The sequence below is a fragment of the Gekko japonicus genome, unplaced genomic scaffold, assembly GCF_001447785.1.
Source record: "Gekko japonicus isolate JY-2015 unplaced genomic scaffold, Gekko_japonicus_V1.1 scaffold656, whole genome shotgun sequence".
NCBI classification, from domain to species: Eukaryota; Metazoa; Chordata; class Lepidosauria; order Squamata; family Gekkonidae; genus Gekko; species Gekko japonicus.
In genome coordinates, this window is record NW_015168067.1 from 307938 (window position 1) to 327535 (window position 19598).

Sequence of the window (19598 nt, forward strand, 5' to 3'; positions counted from 1 at the left end):
TTTCCCTCAGTTTCTTAAAAATATTCACAAGAAAGTAAAGTCAATCTTACTTTTATGCAACACCTATAAAATGGGTCTGTTGCTAATGAACTAGTCCAGTGGTTCCTAACCTTTTTTGGTATGGTGACCCATAAGTCCAAATTTATTTGATATGGTGATCCACTTGAAAAGAAAAAAACAGAACATGCACAAATCAATAGCTGCAAAACCCTGGGACCCACTCCACATGTTTCGCAATCCACTTTTGGGCCAGAACCCACAGATTGAGAGGTGCAGACAAATATTCTGAATAGTATTCAGTCACTTCCAGCGTTATTTTTGTATCCAAATTGTGTTGTGTTTTGTATTTTAATCTGAATAGCTTTGATCTGGTAGGAGAATTCTCTGCTTTTGCATGTAAATTTTCTAACTGTGCATTTATATTCTGTAGCAGAATCGATGGCGACATTTCAATTGAAATTAGATCCAGGGATCCAGTTCACACTGGATGGTGGTATACACTGCTAGTTTTAACATAAGAACATAAGAACATAAGAGACGCCAATGTTGGATCAGGCCAAAGGCCCATCCAGTCCAACACTCTGTGTCACACAGTGGCCAGAAATACCAGTGCCATCAGGAGGTCCAGCAGTGGGGCCAGGACATTAGAAGCCCTCCCACTGTTGACCCCCCCCCCCAAGCACCAAGAAGACAGAGCATCACTTGCCCCAGAGCCCCTAGCTATACCTTGTGGCTAATAGCCACTGATGGACCTCTGCTCCATATGCTTATCTAATTCCCTTTTGAAGCCGTCCATGCTCTGAAATGTGTAAAGTGAAAGACAGTTCTATAAGATAATTTTAAATTTTTCAAGTAACCAATTTGATTCACAGTTTTACCCTTACTGAAAAATATGCTGGAGCTATCCATAGAATTATGAACCAGTGGTGTGGAAAGTCTTATTTAAGAAGCTTGTTTGCAATAACTTTAATCTGAGTGCACTGAGACCTCTGTTTTTGTCTGCGAACTACAAATAAACTTTATCAAGAGTTTTTCTCTTTATATCTTGGTGGAAAGCGATGATCATTTTGATGGCTTCACTGGAATAATAAAGGTTCACTGCTTGCTCTTTAACTGTAACATGCACTGTGCAGTGCAGGGGCTGAAACTGAATGAACAGTGGCACTTTAGCATGCTGGAGATCAGTTTGTGATTGTGATTGAGATAGGTCATTCGCTCTCTCTCATTCTGTATCTCATCATATGCCTCCCCTGTGTTATTTGATGAATCATTCTCTAAACTTGCACACATTAAAATCAATTTCCCCTAAAACTGAAGATCTAGGAAATTGATTGTGCTTAGCTTTGGGAGTGTACAGATGCTATTGTTCAGAATTTAATATTTGTCCAGTTGCCATTGAAGCTGATGGGTTTAGAAAGATGCAAATCTATTCAGGATTGCATTGTAATGCTGTTTAGGACTTGGTTTTGTTTTTAAAAAAATCTAATCTGTATTTTGTGGTGTGTGTTTTTTTTTTTTAAAGGTATGTGTTCTTTTTGGAGCCATGCAATTTAGACCTGGTACGTCGAAAGATCAAATCTATTGCTCTGTGTGTATCAGCATGCCCACGAAATGAGTTGAAAACTCTGGCTGATGTTCAGAAATTTGCAGAGACCAATGGTAAGGCAATGCATGATGTTGTTTCCCTTTCCACCCAATATTATAAAAGGCTGCAATATTGACTTGATTGACAAGATTGATTTCTTAGAAATTTAATTAGCTGTGTGCCCCCAATTATAATCAGACAGCATTTTTAAAAAATGTTTTATCACAAGTGGTTACAAGAAATGTGGATAGTATGCAACTATCTTAGCAAAAGCATTCCTACTTGTTGACCCAGATGGCACTTGCTGCAGTCTACATCATTTGACAATAGAATGCTTTTTCTTTTAGAACTGTCTTTTGTTTGTATGCAAATGTGCTAAAACTAATAAATGGATTTAAAATAGGTGCAGTCAGTCAACTAAGACTTCCTCTGTTGACAGCCCCAATTTAATATTAACAATGGGTGCTGGAGCAATGGGTGCTGTCTTAGGTTTTATTAGGTCTTCCAGCACTTTTTTTGTTTGTTTTTAAAAAATGTGCCTGTACCCTAGAGTCGGAGTCGACTGGCTTTCGAGCAAGGGAACCTTTACCTTTACTCATGAATGAGGCTGCTCCAGTTCCTCCCTCAGGACTTCAGAGAGCCTCCCCCCCCCACTGGTGCTGGTACTTGGTACTAGTGACCACTGCCATAAAAAAAAGTCCTGAGGTTTTCATTGTATGACTACACAGACTTTTCATGTGAATTTGTTTGATCTGTGTGCTCTGGTTTCCTTTCAGGTATATCACTGGTCAATTTGGTTTGGTTTTCATGTGTGGCTTTTTGAAGAATAAAATCTTTCCCAAAAGTTTCTATTGCATGATTATTTGCCATCTCTGGAGACAATTTGAATTTTATACTTGCCTGTCGTTGTGTTATGCTACTGAAGGTGATCACAAATTACCAAAAAACATGGAATTTATTATTTCCCCCCTCTTCCCAGTTGTTAACAAAGGGCTGATGGGCATTTGCCCAGAGGAGAACTAAAAGTCAGCAAGGAAAAAATATCATGCTTAATCGCACACTTTTTTACTCCGTTTGCCAACATACGCAATACATATTTCTCCACACACACAACATAGTTGCAGCCAGAAGTAGTTCATAGCCCAACTACTACCATACCTTCTTCCGCATAAAGAGAGCTCCTACTTCAGCCCCTTCTTCCCATATTTCTGAAGGAATGCCCTGACCATGATCATACATTTCTTCCCAAGCATCTGTTTTTGATTTGGAGAGAGAAACAAACTTAGAAGAAGTGGCAAGAGCACGACAGAGGAAGGGAGGCAAGGACTAAAAGATTTATTTTCTTTAGGCGCTCAATGGCTAGGTGGAAAAGGGGAAGCAGACTTGACAGTCTCTCTGAGCCAAGAGGAGGGAGAGGAGAGTGTTCGGCTTTTGCTCTAGCTTTCACCACCACCTCCTCCTCCCATTCCTCTCACGTTGCAGCCTGTCAATAACAGGTGGCCTGTGCACCTTGTGAGACTTTGCCAGCCTCCAGGTAATGCAAAGGACCTTCTGAATAGCTTCTGGAGATTCTGTTTGATGGTGGAGAAGGAGGCAAGCAGCAGACTGACGGGAACAAACTGTGGCCTGTTACATACAGTTTCCTGTGACATCTGGATGCTGACATGGTGTTAGATTCCCTTGCAGTACTTTGAATCAGTTCATCACACAGGCATCTACAGAATTTCCAGTTCTAAATGCTGTACTGGTTACGAAGAATTGTGCTGCAGCTGAGGCATACAGTCAAGAGAGCCATGTATGCGGCTTTTTATGGGCCGCACAGCTTAAGAATGCAGGTAAATGGTCATGTGCTCTCCCCTCATTGAAAGAACACACTCCCTGTACGTGGAAAGCTGGCATGTAGTAGAAAAGGGTTCAGAGTTAATCTTCCTGACACACTAGTTTGCTGTATATTCTGCTCCCATTCCAGATTATCTGTTTGGGATCCAAACACAGCATTATGCACAAGTGTAAGGGGAGGTGTCTCCAATTATTGCCCTCTCTAGCGGTAGCTTCCATGGTTTATCCAGCACCATTCAGGAGAGTTCTCTGGCCTCAGGAAAATCTTCTTTTTTTAAGCATATAGAGACACTCAGCAATAAGAGGAAGGTAGGAAAGCCCATTAGCTTTTGCTAAAGCAAACTAAAAATATGCACATGTATTTGTGCACACAGTATATGTAAAAATTTCTTCCTTTAATACTAAAGCTGATTACTGCTATCCATTCTCTCCCTGTTTTTAAAAGCTGAACGTTTGTTCCCTCAAGTTTTGTCCTACTGCAGGGATCCTCTCAAGTTCCTCTCAGGTTTTTAAATTGGCTTTAATACATTAATCCTAAATAAAGGCATCAGATTTTATCAGAAAAGATGCCATAATCTGTCTTCACTTTGTGTGACCTTGAGGGCAGTTGCTTGTGTTTTAAGTAAGCATATTAGATGGTGCAAATGCTAACCTTCAGGACAAACTGTCTATAATTCCAATTCAGCTACTAAAGCAATAACAGTAATTTCATTGAAGGTCTACAGTCTTAGTCTAATTTTTATTATTAAATGTTTTGTGATTTGATTTTTTTAACTAGAAACATTTTGTCTACCTTCTGTGTATTAGAAGAATGCTGGTTTGTGTTCTAAATTCAATTACATTTTGCAGGCTTTCAACTCTAGATGTAAGTGGATTCCTGTTTTTTTCCCCTTTGCTGCAATAGACAAACAGCTACCCTATGAATCTGCAAGATAATCTGTAGCAAAAGAAATCTGAAGTTAAAACATGCTGTTTTTGGCTACATACTGTCTTTGAAATAAACCTATTCGTCACTTGGTTTAAAAGAGCACAGCAGCCCAAGACTCTTTTGTTTTCTGCCTGGTGAGATATCTGAAGAGTCTTGGGATCTTATATGAACAAAACTAGGATTCAGTGGCTGTGATCACACACACTAAATAATCCACTTTCAATGCACTTTACAACTGGATTTTTACTGTGTGAACTGGCAAAATCCAGTTTGAAAGTGGATTATTTAGTGTGTGTGATCGCAGCCAGTATGTCTTTTTATTTATACCTTGCCTTTTCCCATGGCTCAAGGTGATTTACAATCCAGTAATATCAGTCCAGACAATTTGACAGCCTTTATTTCCTTTGTACACCACCTTTCTCTCCAATGGCAACCCAGAGTGACTTACTGTGTTGTTCTCCTCTCTATTTTACCCTCAGAACTGCCCTGTGAGGTAGGTTAGGCTGAGAGTGCATGACTGGCCCAAGGTCACCCAGCGAGCTTGCATGAGTCCACCTGAATCTTGTTCTAAACATAAATGCCTGATCTTAGGAGCCTTTGTAAATGTTAATGCACCTGTCTGAAGTTCCATGCTCAGAGTTTTGGAGTCTAGGCTGCACTCAAGCAGGGCGAAGTATGTGGCCCAAAGCCGCATTAGGGAGCATACTTGGCTGACCATGAGGAAACTAATAGAGGAAGCCATTTGGTTTAACTCTCAGACTGTCAACACAGATGCAAGTTACTGATTGTGAGGTAACAAGAAATGAAGCTCCCAGCTTCTGATAACTGCCAATCTATGCTTCACTCTTGCTGGCATATGGTAATGAATGTATGGCATAAGCTTGTGCATTTGGGTCTGAATAATTATAAAGCCCGGAAGTGATGGGAACTGGCTGCAGCATCAGGCGGGGAGGGGGGAGTTCTTAGTTGAGCAGCTTGAGATTCAGAAGGAAAAGAGGAGAAGCAGAAAATACTAGGCATAAAGATGCTGGCACATTTCAAAAGCATGCCTTCTGATCCTATGTAATGTGCATTAGACACAGGCATCGATTAATTATGTGTTGCCGAAACCACTGATCGACAGACAAGTTAGACCAAAATATAAAATGCACAATTACTACACTTAAACTACATCATTCCAACAACAGATTGTGTTGCTAAGAGCATTTACCTTAACTTTAGTGGCAGCTCTCCCCTGGCCTAAATAGTGCAGTTTAAAGGAGACAAATAAAACCTTTCATCTAAACTCTACAATTCAGGAATCTTAACTTTCATTACAGCTGGACCCATTTAATGCCTCACCGGTATTGTACAAGGTAATCGAAAATAGCATCCCAAATAACCTAAGGGTTGGATCGCTTCCCTATAGAGAAGGACCAAGTATGTGGGATTTTTAGTGCTAGAAAGAGGGGAGCGGAGTGACGGAGGTTTATACCACTGCAGATGTTACCAACAGAGTAGAAAGAAAGACAGAGATGGTTTGAAGTCCATAGGTCATCTGAAGCACTCAATGATATTGGATCAGCAGCAGCAGTCGACAAGAGATGGAGCGTCCCAGGCAAGGATCCTTTAACCAAAATAAAGCTTTATTGAAATAACTTAAGCACAGAGCAGAGTTCTGCTTTCCATCACCTACGGAACTCTTGTGCTCAAGCAGCCTGTGCACACAGCTAGGTCTGACCAACCTTGGAGTGAGTGTGGAGTGCAAATGAGGTTAGCCTGGGATGCGTAAGTAATTTCAGTAAAGCTTTATTGGTGTACATTGGTGTACTGGCCACTCTGCTGCCCAGTAGTTTCCTTGCCTGAGCCATTTGAAGTCTCGGACTTGCTAGTGAGTTTAAGAGTTTGGATATTGAAATTTCCATGCTGAGACCTCATCAGCTGAAGCAGTTCAAGGCTGTAAGGCTGCCATGGTAACTATGGGACGGCCCTCAAACATATTGATGCTCATGTATGTAGTGGGTCACACATTGTAGTACTCTGGTCATATAGTTTGATGGTGGGGATATTCAGATGACTCCTATCATGGGCAGACCATCACCTGGTGATGTTTAAAGTCACAGGAACTTGAAGCTTCTCTAAGAGAGGAAGAGAGGTGAGACAATCTGTTCCTGGAGGCTGGTGGATCTGGATGATTTCTGGGAGCCTTTGAGCAGTTTCCTATGGACATGTCTGGCAATTTTGTCAAGATCCTGGTTGGTCTTTAGAATTCAGCTATGATTCAAGATAACTGAGACAATCACTTCTAGGCACTGGCTTCCACCTGACAGAACTTGTTTGGTTCCTTGGTTCACTTAGTATCTAGGTAAAATGTACCAGGAGCTGAACTGGTAGAAAGTAGGTGAAGAAATTCAGGAGCTGAGCACAACACAGTGTAAGTTAGAACAGAGTTCTGTGGTTATACCATGGCACTTGTGATCGTAATGTATAATACCTTTCCCCGCACTATTTCATCGGTCCTTTGAAAGAGCAGTTTTGCAGCGTTTGTACAGATTGAAGCTCAGAACTTGTATGTATTGGGTGGAACTACTAACCAGTTGGAGATAGTTTGCCAGTTGCACCCCTTCTCGGAAAAGGAAGTTGTGTCCGTAGTTATCCATGCTCAGATCACATCCAAGCTAGACTTCTGCAGTGCTATTGTCTGTGGGGACTGCCTTTGAAGACTGTATGGAAATTTGAATGCAGCTGTGAGATTGCCGACTCAGCTGTTGGGAACACATCTGGCAGTTTTGAAAGAATTTCACTGGCTTCCGGTTCATTTCTGGGCATAATCCAAAGTGCTGGTTCTCAGATTTGTATTAAATATTCTGGGGCCAGGGTACTTCAAGGACTACCTCTACCCATAAGAACCTGCCCATCTAATAAGATCTGCAGAGGCCCTGCTCTGTTGTCCTCGCCTTCTGAATTAAGATAGGTAGCTACCTGAGATGGGGCTTTTTCCATTCTGAAGCCTCATATGAATGCCCCCTTTGCATCTGTTTGCCTGGTGGCTACTCTGTTGAGTTTCAGGCACCAGGTAAGTATGTTCTTGTATTCCTGGGTATTTCTAGAGATATACTATGTAGTTGTTCCTTCCCCTGACTGTTTTTGTTTTTGAATTGTTGCTCTTTTTTCATTTTATACTGTAAAATGTTATAAATTTATTTTGTGATTTGTAAATTTTATTATATGCCACCCTGTGAACTTCTGAGAGAGGCATAAAATCTCATTAAGTAAATAAATACTTGATGCATAGAAACCTATAATACGGCTTACACCATTCCTATACAATCCACTGCTGCAACATATGGCTGCTAGCTTTGGTGGCTTTAGCAAAGGATTAGACAGATTCATTAAGGATAGGTCTATCAGGAACTGTGAGCCAATGATAGCGAAATAGAATTTACATTTTCAGAGGCAGTGCACCTTGGAATACCAGAAGCTATGGGAGAAACAGCACCGGAAAACTATTGCCAATCATGTACTGGTTGTAAACTTCCCAGAAGCATCTAACAAGCCACTGGAAACAGGGTGGACTCTTGGTCTGATTCTCCAGGGCCATTCTTACCATGGAGCATAACTGAAGGCTTGCCTTAGTTTTCTGAAGATCATGTCCATTAACTATCTTCCAAGGCAGTGTCTGTCTATTAAATATCTGTTATTATGCTGGGCTGTGTGAATGGGTCTCCTTTTATGGCAGTTACATCTAACTACAGCTTAGAACAAGGAGTATTGTTTAATATGATTTTTTAATTAACTGGTCTAACAAATCTCCATGTTCAGAGGCATTAAACCTCTGAACACTGCTGCCAAGGGGTAACATCAGGGGAAGGCCTCAGCTTCTGCCTTACTAGCCTTATTTCCACCCTAAGACAATACAGTGCAGAAAAAGAAAATCCCTTTGCTCCTAAAAATTGATTTTGGTTCCTAGGAACTCAAAATATTTTTTGCCCTGATACAAACAATCACCATGATAAATTAAGTTGTGGCCTGACATTATAAGGGTGCATTTCCAAGGTACTATTCCCATTTAAATATCGGGTGCAGCAGTTTTCCTTTCTAGATGAGGTTTTAAAGGTAGGAAATGAAATCTTTGTTTGCTAGTTTTGGCAAGAGAGATGCGCTTATGAATAGGTTGTAAATGGTGAGTTTCATTTTTTGAAAAAAGAGAGATAGAGTTGAGAGCAAGATGCCTCAAGCAAGATGCCTGCGTATTCTGTGCCTCTGACTTAATCTGTGAATTTTACAGCAGATGTTTTAATAGCTATTTCAGGGCAACATATTGTGCAGAAAAGTGAGTGGTTGGTATTTACGCGTAGAGAAAATTGCTACAGTGGCTTCTGGTTTATGGACAGAGACTTTTAAATTTGTTAAGATTCAGTATGGCATCATCTGGACACAAATGTCAAAAGGGAAGCAACAATTCCTTTTCCCTCACAACGTAAATTATGACTATCAAGGCTTAAGAAGTTGTAATTTGGGGCATGGGTTTTGTCACTTTGATCCCTTGCATTTTAATGCCTAAATCCTACCGATCTTACTGGTACTGAAGTGTGACTAGGATTGCCGCCTAGGATGGATAGCCAAAGGTGCTAGGAAGAAATGGACTCTTATAATCCTTGCATTTCTGCCAGATGATGTGTAGCCCAAAGCCATTATTTCAACAGAAATGCAATTCTGAGAAGCTGTAATGGATACATAAGATGTTTTGGTTTGGTATTTCACGGTTCAGTGGTATTGTGTGGGGGGTCCTTGGCCGTGTCCTTCGTTATAGCCAGAACTGTCTGTATCTGTCAGGATTGTCATGTTCATTTTTTACAGACAATATAAAAAGACTTGGGGAGGGAGGGAGGGAGAGAGAGAGGAATTTGGAGCAAATATGTTTTATGCCTGGCTCCTTGAAGTGGGAGAATCTTCATTCCCTGATTGTATTTGCCTCAATGATTATTTATCACAAAGCAACCAAAGAATAAATAAATCCCAATTTTGGGGTGCTTTTCATATAGTTTCCAAATGTATGGATTGATAGAGCAGGGAAGAAATGGAACTGTTTTTCCTGAGAAGCACAAATGAGATTTCTTAAATAGATTAAATGACCATAAGCCTTGCAGTCACTTTTGATCCTCTCTTATTTTTCTGTTCCTTGATACCTAGGATTTAGTTACTTTGGCTATTCAAAAAGGATTTCTTTGCAATATTCTAGGTATTCTTTGCAATATTCTGGGTATCACTTTTGGGGTATTGTTGAATCCCTCCCCCCAGCTGCACAGTATTAAAGATCTGCATTATGAAAGTTAGTTTTTGAGGCAAAAATGTGTATGAAAATTTATGAAGAAAAGGATGTCATCATGCGGTGACCATTCCCTATCATTTTTCTTATGGAGAAGCTTTGCTGTGAATGCACACAAAAATTGGTTTTATATTCAATCACTGTCTGAAGATGAATTTAAATAACTAAGGCTACAGTCCTACGGATGCTTTCCTTGGGAGTAAGCTCCATTGAATAATATGCAACCAACTTCTGAGTTCATCTGCCTAGCTGGATGCCCTAAATCTTTGAAGATTGCAATTGATGACTAACAAACTTTATTGTAGCATAAGCTTTCGAGAAACACCACTCTCTTCATCAGATGTGTTTCTTGAAAGCTTATGCTACAATAAAGTTTGTTAGTCTTAAAGGTGCTACTGGGCTTTTTACTGTTTTGCAGCAACAGACTAACACGGTTAGCTCCTCTGGATCTATGCACTTGATGAGCCACTCTTCACTTTACAGCAGAACCGCTCCCATGCAGAGTATAGTCTCTGATTAGCATTTGTAGACTTGGCCCCAAACCACTATTTAAATGATGTGTTCCTGAAGTCCACAATGAATTATGTTCTTTTGCACAAGCTGAACACTGGACTCCAAACATCTGGTAATGTTGTGGAGTTCTGTGGCCAAAGTTTGCTTTTAATGGCGCTGATATGCTAGCCACTGAACTAATGTCCTTGGATTTGTTTTTTGTTCATTTAAACAGGTTCCACTCTTTGTAGCTATGAACTAAAGCCATCTGAATACACTACAGATTCAAGGGCTGCTCAGCTTTGCCCCAAGCTCCCGGTTCCAGAGAGGTAATCTAACTGCTATTTTAGGTCTTAATGTTGTGTCAGAACTTAAGTCGTAATGCCAGGGTAATGTCACTTGAGGACCTCAGTATGGTGCGATGGGGTATTTTTTTAGGAGCTTCCCTCTTAACTGCCACATTTTCTATAAAGTTGCTATCCTGCATTCACTTCACTGGAAAATATGTTATGATGTGTTATTTTAAGTAGTCTCCTGCTCCTAGGACTCAAAGGAGTTTGGCACTGTTTGGTTGTGTGGCTGTATAGCAACTTGGGTTTACTGGTGGTGGTGTGTGCATGTGAGATGCTTTTGTTAGTTGTGATGTCTTCATGTATTGCCTTTCACTGTGTGGCACCTGATTGGTTGGTTGGTTTTTGTCTATACCTTCTTGCTTCCAAGTCTCCCAGTCTAGAATATGTGTGTTGTACTCTAGCAGTAACAGCGTTCCGTGCACCTTGGTGTTTAGTCATGCCGGCCACATGACCACGGAAATGTCTTCGGACAGCGCTGGCTCTTCGGCTTTGAAACGGAGATGAGCACCGCAACCCTAGAGTTGGACTCGACTGGCTTTCGAGCAAGGGAACCTTTACCTTTACCTTTTTACTCTAGCTTCCATTGCTTAACAGTGTAACCTACAAGTAACTTGTCTTTTCACCTGTGTGGCTGGTTCTCTGTGGTTTCTTAAACATACATTAAATGATTCAGTGGCTTTTAAAAAACATGAGTAATTGACATATGTGCTTGTAACGAAAGGAAACAGTAGTATCAAAACAACTGATGGGTGGTTCAGTACCATTGTGCAAATAGTTAATTTTTGATAGACTTCCTATTACTATTCCAAACAGCCCAGATCCTTTTTTTTAAAAAAAATTAACCATTTAATTTGCATCTATGGTTCTGTGCCTCATCAAGTAAACCATTTTTTAAAATGCCGTGAAACATGTCAACCTTAAAATTCATTTTAATGCTGATTTACAAACTTACTTTTAAGTTTGCATTCCAGTATGCGTAATTTGGAATTTGGGCTCCAAGTTTAAGGATGAGGTAGGCCATCTGATGAATTCTTGCCAACTCAGCATTTATTCAACTTATCTCCACCACACCACACCCCACTCCACCCTCCTTCAGTCAAGCTTATTTCATCATTGGGGTGGGTTAGACCCTTCTATATTTTTCTGCATAAAACCTTCAATTCCTAAAAATGCATTAACTTTATTCAGGTGAATAGAAGTTTACTTACTAAAATGTACATACCACAAACAAAGTAATTCTAAGCAGAGTTACACCCTTTTAAGTCCATTGTAGTCAATAGGCTTAGAGGGGTGTAACTCTGTGTTGCATTGCACAGATAGATGCATATTCAATACACATCTTGTCTAAAGCACACCATGCTTTTTATTTTTTATTTTTTTCCGGATCGAGTATTCCTGTTCAACGTCTTTTGTCTTTTGGAAGGACTTTGGAAATCTTTGTATCACATTTCCTGTTTCAGTAAATGTCATAACCAGCACCTTGAATTGGACTTGGACACAAACTGGCAGCCAGTGTAGCTGTTTTAAAATGGGTGAATTATATGTTCCCATGGACTAGCCGCTGACAGTAATCAGGCTGCTTCATTCTGAACCAGCTGCAGTGTGTGAGTTTTCTTGAGGAACAGCCAAATGTAGAGCACATTACAGTAATCAAACACCAATGTTACAAAAGCATGGATTAATGTAGAAAAACTGTCTTGACTGGAGTCTAAGAGAGGAGCAAGTTGGCAAACCAGGTATGGATGGTAGAAAGCACTCTTGGCCACTGCACCAACCTGCTTTTCAAATAGCAAGGCTAAGTTCATAAGTATCCTGCAAAAGCCAGCTCCCCTCCATCTAAGACAAGTGAACCCAACCCCTCTAAAATATCAGCCTTCTCACCCAACATCACTGTATTCATGCCAAGGGTGTAATTCTGCTTAGGGGGGCACTGGAGATGTCTAAGCAAACTGGCATGTGGTCATTTTATTCATTTATTTAAGCATTTATACTGTGCTTATCTTCTAAATGGATCCAAAGTGGCTTGTGCTTGTATACAGTGCCATCAATTCACAGCTGACTTATGGTGACTCCAGCAAGGGCCTTTTAACACAAGTGAGAAGCAGAGATGGTTTGCCATTGCCTTCCTCTGCAGAGTTTCCCTTAGTGGTCTCTGATCCAAGTACGGACTCTGATTATACATTGCCTGCCACCTTCTCCCCCCCCAGTGGCTTACAACAGGAAAAACAATACACAGATAAACCAGAGCACAGCAAACAAGTGCATATCAGACTGTTTCTGAACTCATTGGCTGGCTAGATTAAAGATACAGGCTGCACACCACAGATTAAGAGCTTTAGCCAAGAGATCTTTGGCTTTTGTCCTTCAGCTCAAAGGTTTGCCCAGGCTTTACAAGTCACTTTGATAAGGGGCAAAGCAATGCTCATCAAAGATGCCACACAACTGTCAAAGATGTTCCTCTCTCTTACTCCTTCCCTCCCTTCCTGCTTTTCCTTTTTGAGGGTGTGAAACTTGAGCCTCCCGTGTCAGTTTCTACATAATAAGTTGCTGTTCTTTTCCCTCTGATTTCCTGTGTGATATGACATGTTAGGCACTACAAAAGAACTGAAAAGACAAACTTACTCGGGAATCCTGGTAGTTCAGCTACTCTTACACATGCATGAAGCTCCCCTTGCCTCCCAGTATTTCTTGCCAGAAAACTTTGCCAAGGGGTCAGTGAGATATGTGATCCTTACATAGCCCTTTTCCACAATGAAACTCTCCAGAATCCAGGAAAGGGAAAGGGCAGAGTTGTCATCATTCCTCAGGCTTCTCTCTGTTTTACAGACCCAGGAAATAGGTGTTTTTTTTAAAAAAACATATCCTTTCTGAGGCCAGTGCTAAGATACAGCTTCTGTCATCTTAAACCTTTATGTATCATGCTGAAAATAATTTATGTACTATGCAAGAAGGAACAATATGCCTGCTCTTGTTTACTGTGAAGCCACCCATTTACTTACTGAGTTCTGATCATTATTAAATGAGGCATTGTAGCTGAGAGAATTTTTTGTTCTGCTCAGACATGTAATATCCCTACATCTAATCAACAGCCGTTAATAAAAATGCAGAGGGTTGCTGTAATAAATTTATTATATTGCTGCTTATTAAAGAGATGCAGTGCATCTCGTACCTCCCTGAGTCAGAGCTACTAAAATAGAAATCGGGCTCATGTGCTGGATTCTCGAGAGTCCTATTTATTCCGAGACATCATGTAGTAACCGCTGACCTCATTTTTTATTCATTATAGCAAAGTTAAATTTTTGTCTCCTACACATAAAACCAGGTAGTTTGAGATGTGCTTGATAATCACTGTCTTCCGCAGAAGGTAGTTTAATACAATAATAACTAACTGCATTAAAACTGGGAGGAAAAGAAAGGACAAGGAAAAATCTTCCTCTTTAGCACCCCCTCCCCCAATTGCACTGAGGATTTTGCCCCGTCTGAAAGGAAAATGAGCAAGATTTTAGGATCAGCTAAATGGCTTCCAGCAGCTCAAGGGGGCTTTGGATTGGTGTGTTCCACTATCCATGGCACCCCCCCCCGCTACATTGCAAACTGCATTTGAAACAGAAGGGGTTTGGCATGGGTAGGGTGGGATCAGATGCTCGAAGAAAACAAGTCCAGAGTTCCACTGGGTTAGCACAAGCCCTTCGCATGGACCTAGGCAGCTGGTTGGAGCCTGGCTTTTATTTTATATAAACTTGCATTAAAATGAATGCAACTGAAAAGCAAAATGGTTATCAGGGCATGCTAGTAAATGACTTTTTGTCATTTGTACAATTATTTGCATAAGAATGGAATATTCCTTTAGTGGGTATTTTAGAGATTGCAATGAACTAGTTTTGCAATTAGTGGATGGGGAGTATGCAATGAACTAGTTTTGCAATTAGTGGATGGGGAGTATGAAAAGATACCTGTTTTACATCTTGATCCTAAACATGTTTTGAGGTAATAACTTGTGTTGTGGTATCAACAGGGATGAATGTAATCTGTGTAGGTTTGGGACAGAAGCCTCTTCCAAAAATGGGGGCAAAGATTTCAGCAACAAAAATGGTGAACACTTGCTGGAAAGGCAGAACAATTAACTCCACCCTTAATTCAGCCTCCACAATCAACGCAGAAAAAAATAAATGTATGGTTCAAAGCCAGCCTTCTCGCTCTTTGACTTCAGTGGTTTTTACACGAGTTTTGTGTCAGAGGTCTTGTGTGTTATACGTTCATATGTTGCTTTCTACAAACATTACCTTGTATTTGGGAAAGACATAATGCCTTTTCCCCTCAGTAGTGGAGTATTTCCCTTTAGAATGCTCTCAACTGGATTCCAGGCATGAGGAAACCCCATACCTAGATTCAAGACACATTATGTGGAATTAAGTATCCCTACTGAATACTCAGGTGCCCTAAAAAGCTACATATGGATTTACTGAATGTATACCACTTCGTACAAAAAACTCAAAGTGGTTTTTGATGCTCCAAGGCACCTTTTCAGCCTGCATGTGTCCAGAAGCTCAGTTTACTTTCTGAGCTAGGAAAGAACGGGGTGGTGGGCACTTACAAGCTAGAAAATTCATGATTACAGACTTTGACAACATCACAACTCCTAGCTGTAAGGTGAATATTCCCCCAAAATGTGGTTGCCACCCTTCAGGTGGGACCTGGAGATCCCCAGGAATTACAACTGATCTCCAGAGTACGGAGTACAGGAGAACTGTCTCCTGGAGAAAAATGGCTGCTTTGGAAGGTGAATCCTGTGAGACTATATCCCTCTGAGGTCCCTCCCCAAGACCCCCAGGCTCCGCCCCCAAATCTGCAGGAATTTCCCAGCCCAGAGTTTATTTTACAACCCAAAGTTTATTTTATTTTATCTGGTCGTTCCTCACAAGATCCTAGACACATTATGTGGAATTAAAGTATCCATGCTGAATACTCAGGTGAGTGGCAACCCTCCCCTGAAACTGCACTACTGGGGTGAAGGCTAGTATGCAGACAGTCTTATTATGTGGAAGAACATTTGATCAGGCTCTTCTGACACATGTAACCTGAAGTTTTGCAGACCAGGAATAGTTTTATTATGGCACTCTTTAGCTTTTCCAAGGTGTCTGATTATTCAAGGACACCGTGTGCCTTGAAGTCTAAAAGAGCTTGTCAAGTTATGTAGAAGTGTAGATTAATTTAAAAAACAACAACAACAACAACAGCACTTTCTAGATATAGTAAGTTATGATTTCCTCCCAATTTGGAGCTACTAATTATTCAATAACTCTCTGTAGATAATTCTCTTTAAAGTGCTGGGTCTTTGTAAATGATAAATAATACATGGAAAAGGGAGGTTGAAGTCAGCAGCTTCTACCCTGCATCCTTGAAATGAAGGTTTAGCATTTTAGAAAGAATTATAATTAGAACGAGTGCAGACTTCACATCTCTGACTAAAACGTGATGGACCCCACAGGCATTCCATACCCTGTTTGTCTTCGCCTTAGTGAACCTGACAAGTATGACTGTTAGGAACTGATTTTGAGAGAGAATAACCTAGAGGTTAAAGAAAATGCCTTCTGAATAGAAAAGAGTGATTTTATTCATTGGCTCCAATTAGAAAGATGAGTGTCTTGTGAATTCAGAATGTAAAAAGGTTCTCTGTGTGCAAAAGAGAATTAAAAATAGACAGTCTTGACAGTCTGGTATAAGTGCTGGCAGCAGCAGTGCTGCCTACTGAGCAAGGGAGGGAGAAAATAATGAACACGACAGGCAGTTGTGGTTAAATCTGTGAAGCATAATTCCTGTGTCTAGGATTTGGGCATGGGATAGTTCTAACTGGTATTTTCTTTCTGAGGAAGCTCAGAAGAGAAGATGGGAGGTACCACTCTGGCCACTGTCTTACCGGTACCTTGAACTGGCATGGGTCTCAGCCCTGGATTATGCCTGGCAAAGATTTAGGACAGAGAAGATTATGTGCTTGGAAAGGCAGCCCTGTAGCTGCTCTCCTAGAAGTATTGAATGGTTAGTGCTTTAAACTGGCAACAATTTTCGTAATTAGCCAGGGTTGGTCAGAATATGTTCATAGCTGGTACGCGGTAGTGCAGTGATGGTGAACCTTTTAGAGACCGAGTGCCCAAACTGCAACCCAAAACCCACTTATTTATCACAAAGTGCCAACACGGCAATTTAACCAGAATACTGAGGTTTTACTTTAGAAAAAACAACTCATACATTAACATAAGATGATCCAAACAAAGTAAGGAAAGCAATCCCAAATGCTTTCATTTACTTAAAATTATTTGGCAGAGAATTCCATACTTTAATGACAGTCTGGGCCTGGCTGGGGTGATGGCACGCGTGCCCACTGAGAGGGCTCTGAGTGCCACCTCTGGCACGCGTGCCATAGGTTCGCCACCACTGCTGTAGTGGTTAGCATCCTGAACTATAACTGGGTTAACCTGAGCTTAAATTTTCACTTAAGCCATGCATTTGACCGGTTGACCTTGAGCCAGTTTCTTTCTCAGCCTAACCTTAGTTCAGCTAGGATAGAATACCTGAGGGGAGAACTGTGTACTCTGCCCCCACCTCCTGAGAGGAGCGGCTAGGTAAAAATGGAATCAATCGCCCAGACCCAGCTCTGCAGGGTGGGCGATTCAGAAGTTTAATAAAATAAATAAATAATCAAAAAGATAAGAGTCTGCCATCCAAATGGAACATAAAAATAAGAAAACATAGGTTATGACTAATGTTGAGAAGGTCTGCTTCTAGGGATTCTTATCTGATTCTAAACTGTGTTTTTTAAATTTTACCACAATTGTTTCAGTATAAAAGTTGTCTGCCCTGTTTTAAAGTCAGGGAGAGTATTTCTGAAATCAGCCTGCAACTGGCTTGTCCTCTGTGACTAGGATTTTAAGGCTGTGAACAGTATTTGATAATGTGCCTCAAGACCTTTGTGGGGGGGGGGGCTCCTCTTTCCACCTCAGCTCCTCAGTCCCCGTCCCCCCCCGGAAAGCTGCACATAGGGTTGGGAGACCCATGGGTGACAGCATACAGTAAGTTGTGAGGAGCAATAGCTGGAAATCAGCATCCATTCAGTGTCACACACAGGGATTATTTGGGATCCTGGCATGCGCATGCACAATACCACCACCTCTGTTGTATCCTGTTTTCGTCTCTGAGGAGAGCCAAGCAAGCAGCAGCCTCGTGACACTTACACTCCTGAGTTTTGGAGGGCTGCTTGCTAGAGGCTCACCATTGCTACAAGTCAGAATGCCTTTTGGAAAATACTGCAAGATCTCCCCTTTGTATATAAATATGCCTGACTCTTGATGACATTGAATTAGTGGAATATTTTCAGTTTGTGTGTGTCGGGGTGAATGTGGGCTGTTCTGCTTTGTTTTTGAGCTGGTGGGGGTGGGAAGCATCAGACTGTGCACTCCACCCTCCTTTCTCCGAATATCTTGATTTTTAAGAACTGCATCACGACCCATTACAGCCATCCTCATTTATAGCAGCACGTTTATGTTAATCTTGCAACTCCTGATTAGAGCGTTTACGAGGGTGGAGTGTACTGCATCAATTCACCTTCCATTTGTGTGTTGATGTGGCATTTATATTACATAGGAGTAATTTTTTTTCTGATTTTTTTTTCTTGTATCACCAGTGCACCTATTCCATTCTTCCATCGCTGTGCTCCTGTGAACATTTCCTGCTATGCCAAGTTTGCAGAGGCCCTGGTCACCCTTGTCAGTGACAGTAGTGTCTTGCACAGGCTGATTAGTGGAGTAATGACCTGCAGAGAGATTATATTGGGACTTTGCTTGTTATCACTAGGTAATTGTTTTTCTCATTATTAGCTGTTTCTATAGTACTGCAACAGGAGAATGTGAACACGTTCTGTCCCCACAATATGAAAACACAGCATGTTCAGTATGAAGTCTGTTAGGGAACGACCTCTAATTTTATATTTCCTATCCAGAAGCTGCATTAAATGTGCTTTTAAAAATGTGTGTGCATTGACTTTTTCTCCTTATGCTTAACTGATGTGGGGATCTGAGCGCCATTCGGTGTCATTGCCAAATTTCTGCTTCCCCTTAAAATCAAATCAGCCTGCAGTATTTGTAAGCCTTGTATATAAGCTTCTCAGTGTGTTTTCTCAGTTAATTTTGGCTGACATTGCTAAGTGGGCATAAATAGTTAAATCTTCAGGGATCTGCATCAAAAGCAGGTCTGCCAGCCAATCCGAAGAATTTTAGTTGATGAATCCATCTGCTTTTAACTGATTAAAACAAAATGGTCTTGAAGACCTAAGATGCCATAAGCTAAATAGGTCTTGGCCTGTGAGCTTCCCGGATGGGAGAGGCCACAAAAGCCTCCCCAGGCTTCTCAGAGGAAGAGCAGAGTGGGCCATGAAAATAAATAGGTTGATTGTATTTAAGTAAAATTTGCACAATATCATTACATATATTTTATGGTTATTGAAGGAAATGTCAAAGACAACAAAAAAGCTACCATTCTTTCTCAGAAGAAAGGGCCCTTCTTTAATATGTGTTCTTTCATTTCTATTACAGAAATATACCAGAACCTAATTTCAAAAAAACAGACAAGTGCATCTCTAACTTTTCAGTCCCACAAGCTAAAATTTGCTCAGACAAATTCAAACTTGAACTGAGGAACACTGGGGGAGTAAAATATTGGTACTATGTTTGCAGCTTTCCAGGGAATGCTTGAAAGAATAAGAACATGATTGTGTGGAGGATAAAGGAATGCACCCCCATTCTCTTGGCAGCCAGGCCAATGCTCCCAACTTTGCCATGTTGCCGCAGTAAAGCAGCCAAAGAGCAGTAAAATAGATTGCATATGTCCAAGAGAATGTGCATCCAAGAGTGCATGTTGTCTGTCTGCATACACTATAGTGGGACCCAATGGGTTAGAGCACATTCCAGTGCCAAACCAGAACTTCAGAGTGAGGGCAATGTAACTTCACTTTCCTTCTCTGAGGTCAGCATCTAGTCAATTTGGATTCATTCTGTGACTCCATGGCATCATTATATTTAGTATGTGGTCCTTGGTTGTCTG

At 40.9% G+C, this 19598-nt stretch overlaps 1 protein-coding gene across 2 annotated transcripts in view; it reads left to right on the plus strand.

Annotated features, from left to right (window-relative positions):
• Positions 1–19598, plus strand: part of SLC44A1 (solute carrier family 44 (choline transporter), member 1) — a 93200-nt gene that overhangs the window by 37633 nt on the left and 35969 nt on the right. For both annotated transcript variants that reach the window (XM_015414576.1, XM_015414575.1), the window contains exons 4-6: positions 1523–1659; positions 10388–10481; positions 18184–18353. In XM_015414576.1, coding sequence (XP_015270062.1) covers positions 1523–1659; positions 10388–10481; positions 18184–18353 — 401 coding nt within the window. The remainder of the gene's footprint in view (positions 1–1522; positions 1660–10387; positions 10482–18183; positions 18354–19598) is intronic.